The sequence below is a fragment of the Thamnophis elegans genome, chromosome 9 (genome assembly GCF_009769535.1).
Source record: "Thamnophis elegans isolate rThaEle1 chromosome 9, rThaEle1.pri, whole genome shotgun sequence".
Classification (NCBI taxonomy): Eukaryota; Metazoa; Chordata; class Lepidosauria; order Squamata; family Colubridae; genus Thamnophis; species Thamnophis elegans.
Genome location: NC_045549.1, coordinates 14,699,850 through 14,723,325, shown reverse-complemented (window position 1 = coordinate 14,723,325; position 23,476 = coordinate 14,699,850). Strand labels below are relative to the sequence as shown.

The window sequence follows — 23,476 nt, the reverse complement described above, 5'->3', positions numbered from 1 at the left end:
GCGCACCCTTCGCCGTTCCCGGAAGTTACTTCCGGGTTCGCCAACCAACCGGTTCGCAGGGACCACCGCGAACCGGTTGAAACCCACCCCTGATATATAGGTACTTTCTGTCTAATGACCATTCATTTAGCAACTGTTGGAAGTTACAATGGTGCTGAAAAAGTGACTTATAATTGTTCTCTCAATAATGAACAATACAGTATCCTTGTAGTCACATGATTGCAATCTGAATACTCAGCAACAAGCTGGATTTTCGACTCTTGCCATGTCCCAAGGTCACATGATCACCATTTGCAACCTTCCCAGCCAGCGTGCAACAAGCGAAGTCAACGGGGAAGCCAGAAGGAATTTGTAAGCTTTACATTAAGATCCACTTAATGACTGCAATTAAAGTTGTAAATATCAGATGCAGTCCTGTGATGTCTCATTTAATGACAAAGTCTCCAGTCCCTATGTGGTCATAAATCAAGGACTACCTGTATATCTATTGATCAGGCTTACCACGTTGCACTTTGACATGAAGGTTGTAATTGCCAAATTGGGAGTTCCTATCCAATTTAATGTAGGGACGCGGTGGCTAAGACGCTGAGCTTGTCGATCAGAAAATTAAGCAGTTTGGCGGCTCGAATCCCTAGCGCCGCATAATGGAGCGAGCTCCCATTACTTCTCCCAACCTAGCAGTTCGAAAACACGTAAAAATGCAAGTAGAAAAACAGGAACCACCTTTGATGGGAAGGTAGCAGCATTCCATGCGCCTTTGGCATTTAGTCATGCCGGCCACATGACCACGGAGACATTTTCAGACAGCACTGGCTTTTCGTCTTTGAAACGGCTATGAGCACCGCCCGCTAGAGTCGGGAACGACTAGCACATATGTGCAAGGGGAACCTTTACCTTTACCCATTTTTAAAGCACAGTGTAAAATTGCTCAAGTTACTACTGCCAAAGATTATCAGAGCAATTTACTTCTAGTGTTATATGATAGCACGGAAGAACATATTCTCTCTCGCTTCAAAATATAGCCAAGAATCAGAGCCTTCAAACTAAGAAGCTGCTGCCTATCATTTCTTGGAAAGTTATATGAGGCATTGAGCTAAAAATAAACTGATAAGGGCAGCACCAGTAAAGTACAGCATCAGTAATATTCATGCTAGCTTTTTTTTTTCCATGAGTAATTGGAAGCAGTTTAACTAAAGCCTGGCTGGCAAAGTATGACACCCTTTTCTTATCAAATCCTCTTTCCCCCCCTGGACGCATGGTTGGCAAAGGGTGCCTTGCCCAATCAAAATTCTTGCCTGTGATGAAAATGTTTCACGAGCCAAAGAGGACACAACCTGTTGTGCAAGAGTTTTCAGGCAGAAAAGAAAAAAGGATCGCTCACATGGTTAATCATATGGGAGATTAAAAAGGTGGCGAAAGCTTGCAACACAGTTTTTGTTTAAAGCAGCTTTAAACAACCAAAGTCTATTTACTCAGTAGCCTAACTCGTTTTGATTTAAATTGGATTTGTGTATTCAGAATCGCAGTCGCTATGCACATTAATAGCAGGAAGCGGAATTGAAAAGATTTCTCTTAATAGGCTAGAAAATGTCCAAGGGAAAGGTACAAAGAACAGGCAACCTCAGAGGTTTTCCAGCCAAATTTTCACCAGCAGGAAGGACAATTTAATTGCAGCACCAGCAAACAGATATGGGGTGGTTTAAGGTGGCAGGGATGCTATGTGCCCTAATGCTGAACTGATGAGGAATCACTTTTGGCTCTGTCATTTTCTGTTTGCGATATTGTTAACAAAACACCAGCATCAAACTGACTTTCATTCTTTTACGAATTTTGCTGTTCCTTCTTTCACTGAATTGCTTTGATTCGTTACGGTGCCTCTTTTAAAAGAAATGACATAGTATGAGTTGCCTCCGTTGGCCTTCAGCCAAAATAAGTGTAGATGGTTGGTTTTGAAAATAAATTGTGTACGGCTACTGCAGGGATGCAAAAGTGGGGAAAAAATTAGTATGTTTTCTTCTCCATACTATTTTATCATTTTATTTTAATGGAAGATTTGTCTTGGATTTGCTGGCAGTAAATCAATGAAGTCAGGCTATCATCTGTGTCTGATGCTCTTTTTGGAATGGGGAAGTCATGTCTTCCTTTTGAGCAACAATGCATATATAACCATCCTTCCCTGCTGTTCTGACCGAGGCTTCCCAAGAGCATGAAGCAAACTCCTGGTCCCGACAAAACCCCCTTTTATTAATTTACTGTGATTTCTGCTCATTCACATCCAGCAAAGTCTTTCAGGGGAGGATTTACAGTCACAGACCTTATCTGGCTTGGAGAGCTGACAGGCTGATATCTGCAAAACTTGGCAAGGAGTCTCAGAGGGTCACGGACCAATTAAGCGAACTAATTGTCTCCTGCAAACTCCACTCCCCTTTCGCTCCTCTTTTATTTCCTCTGGGAGGGGCCATTCATCGTTCACTTGTGGCCTTACTCCCAAGTCGACCCCTGTTCTTTAGCTGTTCCTTTCGTCTGGCAATGCATCTGCGCACTGGGATCAGGCTCCAGCTGTTTGTCTGCCACACTGATGTCTGACTCTGAAGGCAGTTGATAACTGGCATATGGCTCTGGTCCCCTCTCTGCCTCTGACACAGAGCCCTCATCAGAGCCTTCCCCAGACTCCAGGAATGGCCAAGTTCCTCCCCAACCTCCTCACTGTCTGAATCTGCTGCCAGCTCTGCTGGCGGGCCACAACATCTGCCACAAAGTCTTTTCTCTCTTCTAACATTAAATGGCGTTTACAAGGCAGGTAATACTAGCCACTTGAATTACTACTCATCTCTCCTACTAAAATTCAGTGTGATTATGACACTGACCAAGAGCTTATTAAGGAGATTGATAGTATGAGTTTTCATCAGGGTGTAGGTCATGGGTGTCAAACCCATGCTTGGCATGGGTGCTTAGATCTGGCCCGCGGCACCACCCTGGAAAAAGCAAAGGGCCAGCCTGCGGTGCTCTGCCAGTGAAAACAGAACTCGGAAGGGCTTGTGCGGTAGCCTTTTTTACTGGCAGAGGGCTGCAGGAGGCTGTCACAGCCGGAAATGGAGCCCGGAGAGGCCAAATGAGGTCCCCAAGCTCCGTGTTCGCTGGCAGAGTGCTAGCAAAACAAATTACTAGCAAAAGTAACACCCCCCCCAAGCCCTGCCCAGCCCACCACAGGTGCCCCCAACACGTGATGTTGAGCTGGCTACACCCACCATTGCCACACCCACCCGATTCCCTGTGGTCAAAAACAACCCTGATGCAGCCCTCAATGAAAAGTAGTTTTGTTCACTAATAAGCTGAAGAGATCGAAGCCTCTTAAGTTTCCTGAAGAGGATTATTCAAAAGGCTCTATTTCATGCTATAATATATTTGAACAGGTGGGCTGATATCCAAAGAACCTTGGAACTGGTTGCCTGACTTTAAAAGGCCATTTTTCGTAATTACTTTTGCAAGTGACAGATGTTTTAGAATTGGCTTGCAATATGTCAAGGTGGCATTCTGTCCAATGAGGGGGAGAAATTTTACTGCAACAATAGATTCTACTAGCTTTTGATCTCTGGGTATCATCATGAGCAATCAAGGACACTGTTATCTTCTCTTGAAGTAGCCGTCACGGTGTGACTCCAACATATCTGAATCTGGCCGCAGATTCAGACAGTGAGGAGGTTGGGGAGGAACCTGGGCCAGTCCTGGAGTCTGGGGGAAGGCTCTGATGAGGTCTCTGTGTCGGAGCCGTATGCCAGTTATCAGCTGCCTTCAGAGTCAGACATCAGTGAAGCAGATGAACAGCTGGAGCCTGTTCCCAGTGTGCGCATGCGCAGAGTTGCCAGACGAAGGGAACAGCTAAAGAACAGCGGTTGACTTGGGAGTAAAGCTACAGATGGGCGATGAATGCCCCTCCCAGAGGAAATAAAAGAGGAGTAAAAGGGAAGTGGAGACAATTGCTTCACTTAATTGGTTCGTGACTCTCCGCAACTCCTTGCCAAGTTTTGCAGATCAGCCAGATAAGCTCTGTGACTGTAAATCCTCCCTTGAAAGACTTTGCTGAATGTGAATGAGCAGAATTCAGAGTAAATTAATAAAAGGGGTTTTTTGTCGGGACAAGGAGTTGTTTCATGCCCTTGGGAAGAATACCCATTGTATTCTGCTGTTTTGATTTAGCAAGGCCATCATACTTTGTGTTGTCACTTTGCCACCACTGTACCTTCAACCTTCTCCAAATAGTATGCATGTTCTCCAACTATCAAAATGGACTTCCCATTTGCATCCATTTGATTCTGCTCCAAAGTCCTTTGGAACTTATCTTCCATAACTTTTTAGGAGACCATCCCAGCAGGCACATAGTCATATGAGCAGCCCTGGTGGTGCAGGGGTTAGTATTCAGTATTGTATTGCAGGGTAATTCTGCCCACAGCCTGGAATTTAATCCTGACTAGGTTGAAGGTTGACTCAGCCTTCCATCCTTCTGGTAAAATGAGGACCCAGATTGTTGGGGGCAATATGCTGACTCTGTAAACAATACAGCTCAGAAAGGGCTGTAAAGCACTGTGAAGCAGTATAAAACTCTAAGTGCTCTTGCTATTACTTATTCTGCCGACTGCCAGAAGTTCGATTCTCACCGGCTCAAGGTTGACTCTACCTTCCATCCTTGCAAGATCAGTAAAATCAGGACCCAGATTGTTGGGGGCAATATGCTGACTCTCTACTATGAAGCAGCATATAAGTCTAACTGCTATTACTCAGACTCCCACTTTTTGTTGTGCTCCATGGCTTACTATACTTGCAGTTCATTTGCATTTTCAGTCATCAGAGTACGTGATGTAATATTTAGTGCATGCCCTAAAATCGAAAGTGATTAGGAAAATTAATCCATCACAAGGGTACACTCCACTGCATTTGAAGATCATTTGAAATTCTTATTACCGTATTTTTCGGAGTATAAGACACACACCAAGATTTTGAAGAGGCAAATTAAAAGAAAAAGTTTTTGCACTGTGTAGACTTCCCAAAAATGGCCAGTTTTTTGCTAAAACGGGACCGTTTTTTTTTTCCAAAAAAGGGGCATGAATAGCCTTTAGGAGGCTTATAGAGTGCTCCTGGGAGGTGCCCCCCCCCCAAAAAAAAAATGAACAAAAAAATGGCCTGTTTTTCACTCATTTCTGCCCTCCCCAGTACCCAGGAGCACTCTACAAGCCTCCTAAAGGCTATGCACGGCCATTGTGGTGAAGAGGGCAAGGTTTTAGGAGATAAAAAATGCTGTATTCAGTGTATAAGACATACCCAGATTTTCAGCCTCTCTTTTGAGGGAAAAAGGTGCGTCTTATAGTCCGAAAAATACAGTAATTCTTTCTTCTTTTTAAATCAGTCCAAGAACAAATCAGGTTCGGACCCATCCTCTTATTTTGCGCTGCTTCCTTGGACTGGCCTAGGCGTCCCTCATTTCATTCCCCATTAGAAAAGAAAACACACAGTGCTTGATGCTTTCATCCTGCTTTATGCATTGATTGCTTTATTTGTCTTGCAGTGTCCCACCTGGCTTTGAAGGGATGAAGCAGCAGGAAATCTGTAACAAAATTATGGTCCACATGTTGGAGAACTACAGTTCCTTGTTTGAATGGGAGCCTCAGAAGAAGCAAGGAGAATGCAGAGAGTCACCGAAAATTATATTGGTGAAAGTGAGTGTTTGCAAGCTGAATGGTGATTTTGAACCCTATCCCCCCACTGTAATTTACTATAAACAAGGTCAGTTTAGTAAGTGTCAGAGTAAAATGGTCTGTGTGAACTCTGATCCTGAAAAGAGATTCAGGCTTGGGGGTGGGGGTGGGGGTGGCTCTTAATTTTTTGTACTTTTTCATTGAGCCAAACTGTACATCGCTCATTTTTGTTGTTGATTTGTTGTGCACTTACCATGTTTCCCCGAAAATAAGACGGGGTCTTATTTTCTTTTGACCTCTGAAATAACGTATTTTTCGGAGTATAAGACTCACCTTTTTTCCTCAAAAAAGAGGCTGAAAATTTGGGTGCGTCTTATACACTGAATACAGCATTTTTGGCCTCCTGAAACCCCGCCCCCTTCATCAAAATGGCCATGCAGAGCCTTTAGGAGGCCTCCAGAGTGCTCCTGGGGGTTGGGGCGGGCAAAAATGAGCTAAAAAGAGGCCATTTTTTTGCTCATTTTTGCCCTCCCAGCCCCCAGGAACACTTTATAAGCCTCCTAAAGGCTATGCATGCCCTTTTTTAAACCAAAAATGGGCCCATTTTCACAGTTTTGGGGAGGTCTGCAGAGTGCAATTTTTTTTTTGGTTTTTTGGGGGGGGGTAAATTGCCTCTTCAAAATTTTGGTGCATCTTATACTCCAGTGCGTCGTATACTCCGAAAAATGCAGTAAGCACTTGGCCTTATTTTCGGGGAGGTCTTATTATAATTGAAATGCAGGAGGTGGTGAGCATGGTCACCTCATGGCTGCTGCCGTGTTGCAATATTTTCGGGGGGACTTATTTTTGGAGGAGGACTTATTTTAGCGCATGCGCTCAAAAGCCCGATTGGGCTTATTATCCTCGGGAGGTCTTATTTTCGGGGAAACAGAGTATGTGTGAGTATGTACATCTGCCTCCAGGAAACTGTTTGGCACTCAGAATACAGCTCCAGGAAGCAACAATCAAAGAAATAGAAGAAAAACAGTGCAAAGGAATTATTTTGTTGATCTGAACTAAAATTCTGAGCAGGAAGTACAGTGGTACTTCGGTACTCCTCGTTAATTGGTTCTGGGAAGCATGATGAGTAGCAAAAACAATAAGTGCCAAACATTTTTTCCCATAAGGAAGAATGTTGTGAGTCACAAGGCAGCCGACACCGACAATAGCAATAGCAGACTTAGATTTATATACCACTTCACAGTGCTTTATATCCCTCTAAGTCAGTGTTTCTCAACCTTGGTGACTTTAAGTCCTGTGGACTTCAACTCCCAGAATCCCCCAGCCAGCATAGCTCTGGGAGTTGAAGTCCACAGGACTTAAAGTCACCAAGGTTGAGAAACACTGCTCTAAGTAGTTTACAGGGCCCACATATTGTCCCCCAACAATCTGGGTCCTCATTTTACCCATCTGGAAAGGATGGAAGGCTGAATCAACCTTGAGCCGATGAGAATTGAACTGCCAAATGACTGGCAGCCAGCAATCAGCAGTTGTAGCCTGCAGTACTGCATTCTAACCACTGCGCCACTGTTGCTCTTAGCTTAGTTCTAGCTTGTGCATTGAGTACCAAACGCTGAATACCAGGACAATTTTTTTTGTGTCAAAATGCATTGAACCCCCAAATTGATGAGTTTCAAAGCATTTGAATACCAAAGTACCAAAGGATAGAAGCTTAACGAGCGTGTTATCCTCAAAGGAGTAGTAGAATGCCATATTACAGCTGAAATCAAGGTGTTGGATGCCAATTGTTTGGTTTGAGTCTAATGAGAAATTGAAAGCCAGTAAGAAAATGCCATGGCTACAGCTAAATAGCTCTTTCTTTGCCTTTGCCAGCGAATTTCTTGTTACATTCTTTTCTGTTCTCTCTCAGTTCTTCAGCCCTTTTTATTTAGCTGATCATTAAATTCTGTTCCTAATGATCCCCACCCCCAGAGTTTTTAAGAATGGATAACAGAAGATTATAACTGATAAAAGCTATAATTTAAGAATAACAGAAGATTATAACTGATAAAAGAGAATATTTGTAGCTCAGGGTTGTCGTGAGGGATCCTTGATGCTCTCTGAGCTTGCTTGTTTTCTTGCAGATATTTTATTACTCAAACTAGCCCTTAGCACTGATGATGTTATCTAGTTTGGTAATGAAATGTCTGCAAGAAAACAAGCAAGCTCAGAGAGCTCCAAAGACTGTAACTGTTTTTGCCTTTGCTATCCCAGTCATTTAGGAGTTCATGTCTAATTAGTCAACATTTGGATCACTAGCAGAATTTGCAAATTCCCTGAAACCTTTCCATTTGGCCAGATTTCCCAATAATATTAAATTCTCCACTCTGCTTAAACACTAATAGGAACAGACGAATCACAGTCACCCATCAAAAACCAGCAATTACCATATTTTTCCGAGTATAAGATGCACCTTTTTCCCTGAAAAAAAGAGGCTGAAAATCTGGGTGCGCCTTATACACTGAATACAGCATTTTTTTGCCTCCCAAAACCCCACTCCCTTTACCAGAATGGACGTGCATAGCCTTTAGGAGGCTTTCAGAGAGCTCCTGGGTGCTGGGGAGGGCAGAAATGAGTGAAAAATGGACCGTTTTTTGCTCAATTTTGCCCCCCCCCCAGCCCCCAGGAGTACTCTATAAGCCTCCAAAAGGCTATGCATGCAATTTGTTTGACAAAAAATAGGCCTATTTTTGCAAAAATAGGCCATTCTTTTGCTCTTTTGCCCCTCCCCCCAGGAGCACTCTGCAAGCCCCCTAAAAGCTATTCATGCCTTTGAGGGGGGGGAAACGGGCCCGTTTTTGCAAAAAAAATGGGCCGTTTTTGGGAGGGTTGCAGAGTGTAAAAACTTTTTTTTTTAATTTGCCTCTTCAAAACCTTGGCGCGTCTTATACTCTGGTGCATCTTATACTCCGAAAAAATACGGTATATTTTGCCCAAACAAACCTATGCAATTCATCCCTGGGTTTGCTCTTATACTCCAAAATTATTTTGCTTTTCTCCTTTCCCTTCTATCCCATTTGTTATTAGCTCTGTCTTATCCATGTGCCTGAAATGGAGGTTTAAAACAGACTAGTGATGCCAGATTATATATATATATATATATATATATATATATATATATATATATATATATATATATATTTATTTATCTATCTATCTATCTATCTATCTATCTATCTATCTATCTATCTATCTATCTATCTATCTATCATCAGCACAAATAAAAAACACAAATATAACAAAGGCAACAGTAAAAATATTGGGTTTCTGTCATGATGGACTCTTGTGACGAGCCGATTGACAGATGATGGAAGCAGTTAGCTTCCTCCCATAATTGGGACTTACCAGGGGTTGTGACTCTAAATATATACCTTCTTCCCTGGCTTCGCTGATAACGGATAAGAGCCTGTGGCCTAATGGCTAAGATGTCTGCCTAGTATGTAACATAGCCCAGGTTCAAATCCCAGTGAGGGTATGGCTAGCTGATGAGAGCTAAATAGCTTGAAATAGATCTATACTAGTCTCCCTTTATTTATTTATCAGCACAAATAAAACACACACACACACACACACACACACATATATATATATATATATATATATATATATATATATATATATATATATATATTGTGTGTGTGTGTGTGTGTGTGTGTGTGTGTGTAAACATTGATGCAATTTATTAACGTTCGTGGCACAGTCTGCCAGATATTTAGACTGGATTTGGTATTTGTATTTGTCTACGAATTCCTTCCTAAGGCCTTGGAATGAGGAGATGTTGTTTGATAGTGTTAATTAAACCTATCATCGCAAGATGTTCCAAGTAAAGTTGTTGTGATCATTACTTAGCACTTAACATTCATGCTGTTCAGTTGTGTACGAAACGGTGTCTTTTATCTTTACGAGTGCTAGTTAAAATCTGAGATTCTGACCACTGTTTTAAGTTGGATAGGAAGCAGCCTTGGAAAATAAGATACGTCCTTGACTGGTGTTATGTCCAAACGAAAAACAGCAGCCATGTAAATGGAGTTGTTTTGGGCTTTTTAGCATTTGCGATAATGATGTGAAACAATTTGCTTCTTGCTATCATCCACGCAGCAAACTCTCTTGGAGACTGTTTTGTAAACCAAGAGACAAACGCACATGGGGGAGAAAGGCATCACTTGAATAGGGTTTTTTTTTAACTTTTGCCTCCCTTTAAGCTTTTGTTGTTCTCGTTACTGATTAAATTGGTGGGGAAATAAAAGCGTGGTGAGAGGGAGAGGAATGTATGTGGAAGGAGACTGAATGATCAGGGAGAATGAATCTTTATTTGCTTGCTTATTTGGTAAGATTTTTGATTGATGACACCGTAGACGTGAAACTCAAAAAGGACCATGAAAACAACCATGTTAAAGTCATGCATTCTTACTTGATTCTTAAATAAGCAGAACCTTGGTAGGTGACAGGAACGCCAGGAAATAAAACACTGCATACATATTCCAGATATTTGAAGTATTATATATTTATGTTTGTAATCTAGTTCTGGAATATACACGTTGTTAACAAAAAAAAAGTTTGACATACAGGAATACAATCAATCTGGAAGACAAGGTGATGTTATTTCAGATTGTCTGTTCGTGAGTGTATGTCCAACATAAGACATTAACTAATAAGTAAATATTAGACTGGGAAACTATAAAAGGAAAACTTATGCTAAAACACCTTTTAAAATGGACAGCACAGAGTCTTCTTTAGTTGAGATAGTCCTGTTAGGCAATCACAGTCTTGAAATAGAAACATGTTAGTTATTCGAAATGGTAGCCTCTAATGTTCTTTTTGTGTGTTAACCTGTAATGAGCTTTTATATTAGTTAAGAAGCGTGAGAAAGATCCTAGTTAAGTCTCCAGAGAGGTTTGGCAAAGTATTTCAAAAATAATTAAGTTTGCATGGTAAGGGTAGTGGTTTAACTATAACAGAGACATATAAACAGATTGGCTAGTAAAGAACAGTTGCTCACATTTTGCTGAATTGGTTGGGTTAGAGAAAAAAACAAATGTACCTGGCTTAGTGCAATGTTATATTTTCCACAGCATTGTGCCATTTTTTTTTCTCTGTGGTATGTTTTCCTCCCCACCCCTCCTTCCTGTTGTTGGTAAAAGCATTTACCATAAGGCAATTGGTCATTGTCTGGCAACTCTTTCCCTGTCAAATGTAATGTAATGTATTCCAGATGTTAATTTAACTAGGAAAACTTCCAGGTCACATTTTGGGTTGATGCAAGAAATACCATCTAATCCAGGGATGTCAAATTCAAGGCCTGGAGCCCGAGTCGGCCTGTGGGGTGTTTAGATCTGGCCCACAGTGCTTCTGCCAGTGAAAACAGAGTTCGGGAGGACCGCATTGATACACACCCTGAGCTCCATTTTTTATGGCAGAGGATTGCAGGAGGCCGTTGTAGCCGAAAACAGAACTCAGCAGAGCACTCGGCTACCACAGGCGCTCCTGACACGAATGATGTTGAGCTGGCCACGCCCACCCAGGTCCCCCAAGGTCAAACACAACCCCGGTGTGGTCCTCAATAAAATCGAGTTTGACACCCCTGATCTAATCACTTGCATGCATTCACCCATAAGGTTAAATTACATTTTTCAGCTAAAATTGCTGAAGCTGCCTGGTTCATATGTAATACTAAGCCAGAATAATTGAGCTTCAGAGCAGTGTTGAAACCAAACATAAATCAGTTTTAACATGGCTTAGCAAACCTGGCTTTGAGCTGATTATAATTTCTACTGCATGATTGACATATATTGATTCTCTTCTTAGGGGAGGAGATTAAACCTGAAAGGTACATAGTAAAGTGGAGCATTATGAACAAAATTTTGATTTTTTTTCTTTTCAAGGGAACATTTTATTCTTGCAAATCAATTAGTATTTCATTGAGCAGATGGATTTTTTTTCTAAAAAAAAAAAATAGAAGAACAAGAAAAAAAATCCATTGGGATATTCTTCCCTAGCTAGATTAAAATACACTCCTTTCTAGGTGAAAGTTTATGAGCATCCTTTAGAGTCCTGTACAGCTGCCAAGGAGAATGACATTGTTTTGTTTTATTTCACATTTTGACATGCCATTCTAATGTTACTGCAGCTCTAAATATCTTCCTCCTATTATTTTCTATGACTTATGTGCCATCAGATTTATTTATACAATTTATAGGCTGCGCGACTTCCAACAATGGTAAATGGCTTACAATTAAAAATCAGGGAAAATCTTTAAAAAAACATAAGCAGCCTGAATTCAAATAAACAAACAAACAAACAAACAGATCATGGTGACTTCATAAAGTAATCCTTCTCCAAAATGATCTGTGCCCAGCCTAGCTCTTCATTTTTTTCTAAGATACGACCATTGCTACCATAATCATCCATCTTGCTGTTGGTCATCCTCCCTTTCCTTCAACTTTCCCCAATATTATTGATTCCTCAAGGGAGTTGAGTCTTCACATAATAGGTCCAAAGTGGGTGAAATCAGCAGGTTCTGACAGGTTCTGGAGAACCAGTAGTGGAAATTTTGAGTAGTTCAGAGAACCGACAAATGCCACCTCTGACTGGTCTTTCCCCCATCTATTTTCTGCCTCCCGAGTCCCAACTGATCGGGAGGAAATGGGGATTTTGCAGTAACCTTCCCCTGGAGCGGGGAGGGAATGGAGATTTTGCAGTATCCTTACCCTGCCATGCCCACCAATCCATGCCCACAGAACTGGTAGTAAAAATAATTGAATTTCACCACTGGTCCAAAATATGAGCATTTGAGCATGGTCACTTATACCTCGGGTTACAACATTGGATTGATTTTCCTTTGTTTTCTTGACTATTGATGATAATCTCGGGTTTCTCCTTCAAAGGTGAATTTTAGCATCACTGATTTTTTTTCTCCTGCTTCAGAAATCTTTTTTGTTTTTTTTTACTTGCATAGAGTTATTACAGGAAAATCATTTCCTGCACGATTCTGATCTTTATAAGTAGCTTTAGAGTTTTATAGGTAAAGCTATACGTCTTAACCACTGCATTAGAGGTACGGTAGTTAGACTGAAGTATTGCAGACAAACTGCCCGTAACCTGGAGTTCGATCCTGTTGGGGCTCAAGATTAAATCATCTTTCCATCCTTCCGAGGTCGGTCAAACAATGTCAGCATATTGCCCCCAGATTGTTGGGGGGCAATATGCTGACATTGTAAACTGCCCACAGTGCTATAAAGCACTATAGGGCAGTATATAAGTCTAAATGCTTTTGCTGTATGTTACAGAATCTGAATATCTTTCCAAAGTATATAAATACTTTTTTCTTATCAATAATTTTGAGGAGTGCACTGTCAAACTGCAGCTAAATTGTGCTATCGCACAACACTGTATCACAAATGGATAATGATCTGGACTTTTATGTATTGAAGAAGCAAGCAATGGTTCCACACTATTTCTCTGTTTGGGTCTTTAAGCCCTTCTGATATTCAGCATTGTAAATTATTTCTCTCATGATGGTGCTGTAGTTTTTCTCCTATCGTTAACCCATCAGAATATGACAGCATCATGTTTTACAAACGTAATCCCAGCCACTTTCTCCCAAACCCCAAATACCCTTGTTGTTGTTGTTGTTAGCTGGTTAGTTAGTTAGTTAGTTAGTTAGTTAGTTAGTTAGTTAGTTAGTTAGTTAGTTAGTTAGTTAGTTAGTTGCAAAGTCTTGTCCGACCCATCGCAACCCCATGGACAACATTCCTCCAGGCCTTCCTGTCATCTACCATCCTTTGGAGTCCATTTAAGCTCACACCTACTGCTTCGGTGACTCCATCCAGCCACCTTATTCTCTGTCGTCCCTTTCTTCTTTTGCCCTCAATCGTTCCCAGCATGAGGCTCTTCTCCAGTGAGTCCTTCCTTCTGATTAGGTGGCCAAAGTATTTGAGTTTCATCTTCAGGATCTGGCTTTCTAAAGAGCAGTCAGGGCTGATCTCCTCTAGGACTGACCAGTTGGATCACCTTGCAGTCCAAGGGACTCGCAGGAGTCTTCTCCAGCACCATAGTTAAAAGGCCTCATTCTTTGGCACTCAACCTTCCTTATGGTACAACTTTCACATCCATACATTGCAACTGGAAAAACCATTGCCTTGACTATACGCACTTTTGTTGGCAGGGTGATGTCTCTGCTTTTTAGTATTCTGTCTAGATTTGCCATAGCTTTCCTCCCCAGGAGCAAGCGTCTTTTAATTTCTTGGCTGCAGTCCCCATCTGCAGTGATCTTGGAGTCCAGGAAAATAAAATCTGTCTATAAAATCTATTGTATAAAATCAAACCTATACCCTACCAAATCTTAAAACAAATCACAACATTAGGACCTGCTTGATTTGTTGGCAATATGGCAGTGCTATCTACTTGAATTCAGTTAATAATAAAATCTATTCTACTGCTAAGCTTGGATTTCCAGTTGCAGCTTTTAATGAAGTCCATCAGGAATGCTGAAGCTTTATTTTGAGGTGTCTCTTTTTAGTCAATCCAGTTGTGATTTAAAAAAAAAAAATATTTCACAGAAGCAGAAGAGAACATTTCAATACATATCTGTATTTGAAGCTCAAATGCCTGTCAAGTGAACCGGTAGTCTGTTCTTGCTTCAGGATGTATCTCCGGACATATTTTTATGAATTGCTTTTGATGTTTCCTGATAGGAGGCCCGTTGCAAGTCATCTCCTCCAATCTTGTTGAAGAACCATGAGACAGAAACGCCCAAGCCAAAACCAAGAACAAAGGTACAGAAAAATAAGGGTATTCATCTTTTCGATGCTGCTTTCCATTTTCCTTTTATCTGTACTATTTATTAAATTTAAATGCCACCCATCTCACTGCCCAAAGGGACTCTGGGTGGCTTACAATGTAATAAAATAGAAATATAAAAGCAATTGTAAATGTTGTTAGAAGCATTTGGGCATATTGGAACAGATTCAGAGAAGGGCAATGAGAATAAACAGAAAGCTAGAAGCTACCTTTTGGGAACAAAAATTGAAAGAACTGAGCAACTTCAGCCTTTTAAAGGTAGCCATGGAAGAGGATATAATACCATATTTTCCCCAAAATAAGACAGGGTCTTATTTTCTTTTGACCCCCCAAAATAAACGCTTGGCCTTATTTTTCAGGGAAGTCTTATTATTTTTGAGGTGCAGGAGGTGCTAAGTGTGGTCACCTCATGGCTGCTGCTGTGTTGCAATATTTTGGGGGAGGGCTTATTTTAGCACATGTACTCAAAAGCCTAATTGGGCTTATTATTTGGGGAGGTCTTATTTTCGGGGAAACAGGGTAGCACTCTTCAAATACCTGGGGAAAAATGTAATGGTATGTGACAATGGTTTTGAGAGACAGGAGGAAGAGCAGCAGATAGGCAGAAATCAATTAAGAGACAGCTAAGGCTGTAGAAGGAATAGGGGCATGTCAAAAGAGACCTTCTCTAGTTTCGTGGACTGTAAAGGTAAGAGGAGAAATAGGTTCTTTCCTTCTTGGAGAATTCTGTTAATGTAAACCAACAATAAAGATAGAGCTGGTGCTTCGTGGTACCCAAGACTTTTACATCATTGTTCCCAGATGCAGGACACAAAATCATTGAATTTGCTTAAAAGCAGATTCCAATTCCATGTATTTTTTTTTTTTAACTAAAGGTCAGAGCAGTTCAATCTGTTGAAACAAACATTTGGGAAAATTTTGCTGTTCCCTTCATTGTTTGTCCTCAGGGGGAAGCCAAACAGCCACCTGTCATGGATGCTTTAATCTGGCTTCCTGCACTCAGCAGTAATTTGGATTAAATAGTCTAAATGCTTTCTTCCAACTCTAGGATCATATGGCCTGTTTAGTGACTCCACTAATTCCCGCTCATCTTTGGTGGATTGCTTTAGAGTAAATACAAACTTGAACACCTGTTTCTTAAATAACCAGATAAATAATGAAAGTTTCTTAGAATTGATCCCATCTACAGTAGGTTTTGTTCTGTAAACACCTACTTGCCAAACGGGTGCACATATACACAATGCTTTGACAAAATTCCAAGGCATTTTAGCCATGCCACACTTGCATCAGTGTTTGGGAACTGAATTTAATCTTGGCATCAATGCTTTATTGACCCATCCATCAAAATATATATAACCCAGTGTTCATTAGTGTTCTGCACTCTACGGCTTTGCTGCACTCAGAGCCAATTGAATTAAAAGTTTTTGAAGGTATGGAGAACAGGAACGATAAAAAAGTAGAGGTAGACTTGCTAGATAGAAATGTCATCTTCTGGAATTCCAGTGAATTTAGAATTGCCACAAATATAGATATTTGCCTTACAAGAGATAAAGGAATGTCCTCTTAAATTTGTCCTTTCAGTTGAGAATCAATTTGAAAGACATTAATAAACTAGCCTTGAAATGTTGGTGATGTCATCTTTTCAACCTGAGAATGGAAAAAGTTCAGCTTTTGGGTGGAGCAGATTGTTTAAATCCTCAGTAGCACTTTGTTCATACATCTAATTTGTCAGAAATCTGATTTGCTCTGATTTTAGGTTGAAGGATTTGTCGTACCTATACTTGAACAGGCTTGCTAACTTTTTCCCCATATTGGTTTTAAATGCTACCATTAAGTACGATTTTATGTGGCGTCGGAGGCAACTGATTCAATTATCTAATTTTTAGGAACATTGGGATTTGAGTTGGATGTGTTAGATGTATAGCCTGGCTTTTCTCCAGAAACTTAAAGCAACTTTCCAAAGGATCTTCATTTATTTTATCATTGTGGTGAGTTGGGGTAAAAGGCAGTGTTTGGCCAAACTTGGAGCTTTTTATTGGGGATGTTGTAGAAAGAAAGCCATGATGGTCTAAAATAGCCAAAAATCATTCATTCATCCAGTTGTGGCCCACCAGCAGAGCTGGCAACAGCGTGGGACAGTGAGGAAGTTGGGGAGTCCTGGAGGCTGGGGAAGGCTCGGACGAGGGCTCTACATTGGAGGCAGAAACGGGGTTGAGGCCGTCTGGCAGTGATCAGGTGCCTACGGAGCTAGACAGCGGTGAAGCAGAGGAGCAGCTGGAACCTGTTCTTAGTGTGCTCATGCGCAGAGCTGCCAGAAGAAAAGAACAACTCGGAAATCAGGGTAGACTTGGGAATAAAGTCACTGGTCGAAGGTTATTGACCCTTCCCATAGGAAATAAAAGAGGAGTGAAAGGGGCTTTTGCAGGGAAAAAAATCGTTCATTTGTTCGTTGGATTTGTGAATCTCAGAGACTCTGTGCCCAGTCTTTCCTAACGCAGCACCTCATTGGGAAAATATTTGCATGACAGCTTTCCAAGATAGATAAGGTCTGTAGTTATAAATATTCCTTTGAAAGACTGTTTGCCAGGCCTTGCTGAATGTGAATGAGAGGAATTCACATTCATTTAATAAAAGGGGTTTTGTCAGGACCAGGACTCTGCCTCATGCTTTTTGGGGAAGCCTAGGTCAGAACACATCCATCCAAAGGGGTAACTTTTTGTGATTTTAATAAACTTGCTAGAACTTGTTAGTTGGAAACGGTGCTCCCAGACTCCTCGAGGTTGTTTTTGAAGGACCGAAAGTCTTCTGTGACCTTCCATGATTAAAAATAAACTTGAACCTCACCTCCTCAAGTTTTAGTCCACTACATGAATCACCATACTACAAATTGTTGATTGCTGATTATTCCTGATTAGTAATGTGAATCCAATCAATTGTGGCTTCATTAGCAAACACCAGGTTGGCAAATCATCAAAGTGCAATTTGTGAATCCAATTTAATTTTCTTATGTTTCATAGGCTGTTTTGGATGCTTTGAGGGGAAAAGTAATGACATAAATATTGCATCTCCAATGGTATAGTTCAGAAATTATAATACAATATGTGTCCCAATATGTGCCTTCTTTGCTTTTTCTGTCAGTTTGAGCAACCTGGCTTACTACTATATATTGTAAAAACAACCAAACCCACTTACTATCTCTGGGATTACATTTCTCGGGACCTTCCAACTTTTAGATACATTGCAAGGGGAAATAGCCATTGGAGTCTTAATACATAGAGCTAGAAGTTTGCACTTTCGTGTGGTTTGAGGCAATTTGAACTTGACGTATGCAAATTTGTGGTTATTGTTTTACATGGAAATATGCTCATAAATCAGAGCTTTATTGCTACATCTTTTAGCCTGCATGCACAAAAGCCAATTTTGGGGTAGTTTCCCAGCCTACCTCTCCCCCTTTCTCTTCCCACCAGTCTTTCTTGGAACAGAGAAATCAAATTATAGTGGGAAAGGAAGCGGACTTTATTTTATGTTTTACCAGCTTCCCCCCCCCCCAAAAAAAGTTTAAAATTGTAAGTTTGTTCACTTGTATTAGTATAACAGATGTGATAGTTGGCAAAACAGACATATGCAGAGTAAAAGCTGACTGTAATATTAACTATATAGCTAGATGACCCAATCTTTAAAAAGCCTTTCTCTGTCTTTGGATACATAATCTAATGCAAAGAGTTTGGAGCAGAAAATGGAGTTGTACGTATCTTCAGCCACATCATATTTTTTTTCTACATGTGCTTTGTAGCTATGACTTAAGAGAGGGAGATGGTTGGATCAGACCTAGAAGAGTTGAAATTTGCCAATCCAAAATTGGCTTGCAGGTCTGTTTTGTTTTGTTTGGAAAGATGAAATTGAATTTGTACTGCGGAGAGAGAGGAGTAAGCCCTTCACTTGATTTGTGGCCTGTTGTTGTATGTTGTGTGCATGAATATTTCTTTCGGTTCTTTGCCAGCTAAGAGAAAGGCAGTTTTGCCTGCAACAACCTTCGCTATTAACCTTTCTTTTGTTGATTAAAGCAAAAGTTCATTTCCTTAGTTAGCAAGGGTGTCTCTCTTTTCTTCTGAGTACTTGACAGATGACAGTTGTTCTTTCCATTGGTATGCCAGAGGAAGAAAAAAACATCTGTCCAACAACAGTAGGAAAGGTTGCCTCTATTTGCCCTGTAATTTCTGCTCTCATAATCAAGGCAGGGCCACGAATTGTACAGGCCTCAAATCTGACCCAAGTTATCATATTTTTGGGACTATAAGATGCACCGATGTATAAGACGTATCACAATTTTGAAGAGGTAAGTAAGAAAAAAAAAGTTTTTGTCTTCCCCAGCCCCCAGGAGACTCTGCAGGCTTCAGCAGGGCTGAAGGAAGGAAAATGGGGGGGGGGGGTTTCTTGGGAATGTAGGAGGCCTTGCACAATTAAGATGAAGGGCCTGATGTAGAACTGTGGTCAACGGGAGAAAGAGAATTAGAAAAATAGCATGAATCCTGCAGGCATTAACTCAGAGGTGATCTTTTAGGCAGAAATACACTCCCAGATACATATTAGTACAGACAGATCAAGGTGAAAATAACTGAGAGCCAAATCACTCCAGGACTCATTTCACCTCCAAAAACTATAATAATGCAGGATCCAGCCAGAAAAACAGGCCATATCCTCAACTCTCCAATGCCCCTGCCCAAATCATTTCCCCAGAGTAAGGAGAGAACCTCCTGGAGCAGGCTTCCCTCCTCCCACCTCCCTCCAACTATATCACTAAACCCTTCCAAGAGGCTTACTTTCTGACTGCAAACATGTGGCTTCTTAAATTGCAATGATTACCGTATTTTGCGGAGTATAAGACACATCTTTTCCCCCCTAAAAGAGAGTGGAAGTGTTGGTGCGTCTTATACACCAAATACAGCTATTTTTGGCTCCCTTATCCCATTTTTTGTAAAACGGGGGAGTTTTCTCCTTCCCCCACCCCCCAGAAGCACTCTGTGGGCTTCAACAGCCTGGGGGAAGAGAAAAATGCCCCCGTTTTGGTGAAAAATATTCGTAAAACAGGCCGTTTTTGCCTTACTCCACCCCTCAGAAGCATTCTCCAGGCTTCATCAGGGTTGGGAGAAGGGGAAAATGCCCCCGTTTTGGTGAAAAACAGGCAAAAAACAGGTTGTTTTTGCCTTACTCCACTCCCCAGAAGCACTCTGCAGGCTTCAGCAGGACTGGGGGAAGGAGAAAATGCCCCCATTTTGGTGAAAAACGGTGGCATTTTTGCCTTTCCCGAGCCCTGCTGAAGCCTGCAGAGTGCTCCTGGGGACCAGGAAGGGCAAACACTTTTTTTTTCCTGACTTACCTCTTTGAAATCTTGGTGCATCTTATACACCGGTGCGTCTTATAGTTAGAAAAATACGGTAAATGAAATTGCAGCCAAGATGCACAATCCTCTACGGTAATCAAGGGGTTAATATGATAGCATGAGTCAGCCACCTCAGCACTAGGACAGCCAATGTTTCCAGGCATCCGAAACAGTTAATTTAGCCAACCACAGGCGATGTGCTCCAGAAAAAACAACAACTCCTTCCAATCCTTTGGAATGGCCACAAATGGAAAAATCGGAGGCTTCTAGTGACTTTTCTGACTCACCTTCTAAACTGCCAAAGTAGAGCAATTTATTTGGAATATTTACACTATGACGTGCCGAGTATCTATAATTAACTTCTGAACAATCTCTTTTTTAAAAAAAAAAGCTTTTCTTTATTTTTTTAGTCACCTACACGCATTTACAAGTATACATTCTCATAGTTATTGTTCTTATCACATTTTAACACTTTTAAACATTCATTTTTCCATATAAAAATAAATAAATTATATGATCGGGATTGCTTTGCTTACCATCCCATGCACCTATTTTATTTTGCTGTCACCCTACTTTTCTTTCTTTTCCTTTTCTCCCTCCCTCCCTTCTCTACATTATTCTTTCCTCCTCTCCTTTCCCTTCCCTTCTTCCCCTTCCTCTCCCCTGCTCCTCTCTATCTCTTCCCTTTCATACCCTCTTTCCTACTCTTCCTCCCAATCTTCCTCTCCTTTCTTCTTTCCCTCTCCTTCCCTCTATTCTCCTTTCCTCTTTCTTTCTTCCTTTCCTCTTCTGTTGTTGTGGGTGCCTATTTTTCTCTTCCGTCTGGTGTATTTTTGGGATAGCATTCCAGCAAACCCGGTTCTGACTTTATATTTGTCATTTTACATTCCCTTTTCTTCATCATATTTTCCAATCTGGTTTTTACCTGCCTCATTCTTTGAACATATACTGTATTTTTAGGACTATAAGACGCACCAAGATTTCAAAGAGGTAAGTAAGAAAAAAAAAGTTTTTGTCCTCCCTGGCCCCCAGGAGCTCTCTACAGACTTCAGCAAGGCTGGGGGAAGGCAAAAATGATCCTGTTTTTGCGGGAAACGGCCGGAAAATGGGCTGTTTTTCGCAAAAACGAGGGCATTTTTCCCTTCCCCCAGCCCTGTTGAAACCTGCAGAGTGTTCCTGGGGGTCGGGAGGGAAAAAGGGGAAAATAGCCCATTTTTCGCAAAAATGGGATTTGGGGGCGGGGCTTCAAGAAGCCAAAAATGGTTGTATTCTGTGTATAAGACCGTGACCCGTCAAAAGCGCGAACGTCATAAGCGCGCTGACAACAGCACGGCGCTAAAACCGCGATGTCAAAAGCGTGCCAACAACAGCGCGCCAACAACAGCGCGCCAACAACAGCGCGCTGACAGAAGCGCGATTTAATTTAAGGTAAGATTTACGGTTAGGGTTAGGTTTAGGGTTAGGTTTAGGGTTACGTTACAGCGCGCTTCTGTCGGCGCGCTTCTGTCGGCGCGCTTTTGTCAGCGCGCTTTAGGGCTAATTCGTCGCTCATTCATCGCGCGGTTTTGTCACCGCGCTTTAGACACCGCGGTTTAGTCAGGCGCGCTTTTGTTGTGCACGCATTTGTGGTGGAACCATATAAGACACACCAACTTTTCCACGCTCTTTTGGGGGGCAGGGAAGGTGCGTTTCATACTCTGAAAAATATGGTACTTATGTATTAGTACTTTACTACTTTTCTAGTTCTTCTGAACAATCTCTGAACAGAGAGCAATCCATAATGTTAAAAAGGATCCTGGTTTTTAAGAAACAGTGTTGTTTTGTACCTGATGAAAGCATAATCTGAAGTATTTGAATCCTGTTGAAAAGTCTAACATCTAAGAACTAGTCTAACATCTAAGATCAAAATCAATCAAGATGAACCAGGTCTTGCGTTATGCAATGACATAATGTACACCAATATAAAGATTCTGTACTTTATAGAATCTTTAAAAGGGAAGAATTTCTCCCTTTTTTAATCTCTTCAGCCTCTTACACAATAGCATAATATTGACAGTAGTTCTGGGTTTTTTTGTGTTTTCTGGGAAAGAACATGAATACAGAAAGTGATGTGTTTGTTTCCTCAATCAATCTTTGTTGTGAGATGAAACAAAATGAAGTTAGATATTAAACAATGTTGTGGAAGTTCACCATCATGAGGTTTTTTAGTAAAGGAACAAGGCTTATAAAAGAACACGGACAACTCCTTCCTAATCTTATCTGATAGTTAAACTTTCACACATTAGCAGTTCCAAGATCGGCTAGCTGTGTTTCTAAAGACAGTCCTTTGTTTTAGAAACACAAGCAATTTTTACCGGTTTAGCGTTATTAAGTCTCATGACCAATTTTATAGACGTGATAGCTTATCCCCATCCTATCAGTTCTGTTCCCTAACGAAACGACTCTTAGCAGGATTTCCGCAGCTTTTGGGCCTGGTGGACATTTTTGGAATATTTGAGAAAAATCTGGATTTTCTGGTGAAATATCTGCTGGGAGTTCGAATATTCACCACAGTTGGCTATAAAGCACTAATTGATCAAAATGCTACCCGCCCTCTACTCTTCCCAACCTTGCTTATTATTGCCTTTTGCTCAAAGTGATTGGAAACATTGAAAAAAAGAAATGAGCAGCCATTATTGTGTTCATAGTGGGCCCATTTGGCATCAGAGATATGACTTCACGAAGCCAACTAAATAAAAATTAATTGAATTACTGCATGCCACGTGTGCAATAATTTTCCCCATTTGTCTCACTAAAATATCAAGGTAACTTTTGGTGGAGCACTCAAGCTATATTCAAGACTCCAAAGAGCAATATGTGATTGGGGTCTCACGCTGTACATGGCTGTTCTAGAGAGTCTGTTGTGGCCCGCCAGTGAAGCTGGCAGCAGATTCAGACAGTGAGGAGGTTGGGGAGGAACATGGGCCAGTCCTGGAGTCTGGGGAAGGCTCTGGTGAGGGCTCTGTGTCGGGAGGCAGAGATGGGGCCAGGGCCGTCTGACAGTTATCAGCTGCCTTCGGAGTCAAACTTCAGGGAGGCCGATGAATAGCTGGAGCCTGTTCCCAGTGTGCGCATGCGCAGAGTTGCCAGACAAAAGGAACAGCTAAAGAACAAGGGTCGACTTGGGAGTAAGGCCACAAGTGGACGATGAATGGCCCCTCCCAGAGGAAATAAAAGAGGGAAAGGGGAGTGGAGTTTGCAGGAGAGAATTAGTTCGCTTAATTGGTTCGTGACTCTCCGAGACTCCTTGCCAAGTTTTGCAGATATCGGCCTGGCAGCTCTCAAAGCCAGATAAGGTCTGTGACTGTAAATCCTCCTTTGAAAGACTTTGCTGGATGTGAATGAGCAGAATTCACAGGAAATTACTAAAACGAGTTTTTGTCGGGACCAGGAGTTTGCTTCATGCACTTGGGAAGCCTCGGTCAGAACAGGTCCGCTCCGCAAACCTTGACTTGCTGAGGTTCATCAGGGGTGAAGCTTTGTGGCTCATCAAAGTCCTGGCAGAGCCCCAGTGAATGGACACAATGCA

The 23,476-nt window shown here is 41.4% G+C and overlaps 2 protein-coding genes across 2 annotated transcripts in view; both read left to right on the top strand.

Moving 5' to 3' along the window:
• LOC116513231 (G protein-regulated inducer of neurite outgrowth 3-like) overlaps positions 1-23,476 on the top strand; it is a 217,165-nt gene that overhangs the window by 93,217 nt on the left and 100,472 nt on the right. The gene's annotated exons all lie outside the window — the stretch shown is intronic.
• LOC116513312 (protein FAM13A-like) overlaps positions 1-23,476 on the top strand; it is a 126,695-nt gene that overhangs the window by 27,712 nt on the left and 75,507 nt on the right. Inside the window, exons 5-6 of the mRNA XM_032224330.1 lie at positions 5,561-5,711; positions 14,423-14,503. Of these exons, the coding sequence (XP_032080221.1) occupies positions 5,561-5,711; positions 14,423-14,503 (232 nt within the window). The remainder of the gene's footprint in view (positions 1-5,560; positions 5,712-14,422; positions 14,504-23,476) is intronic.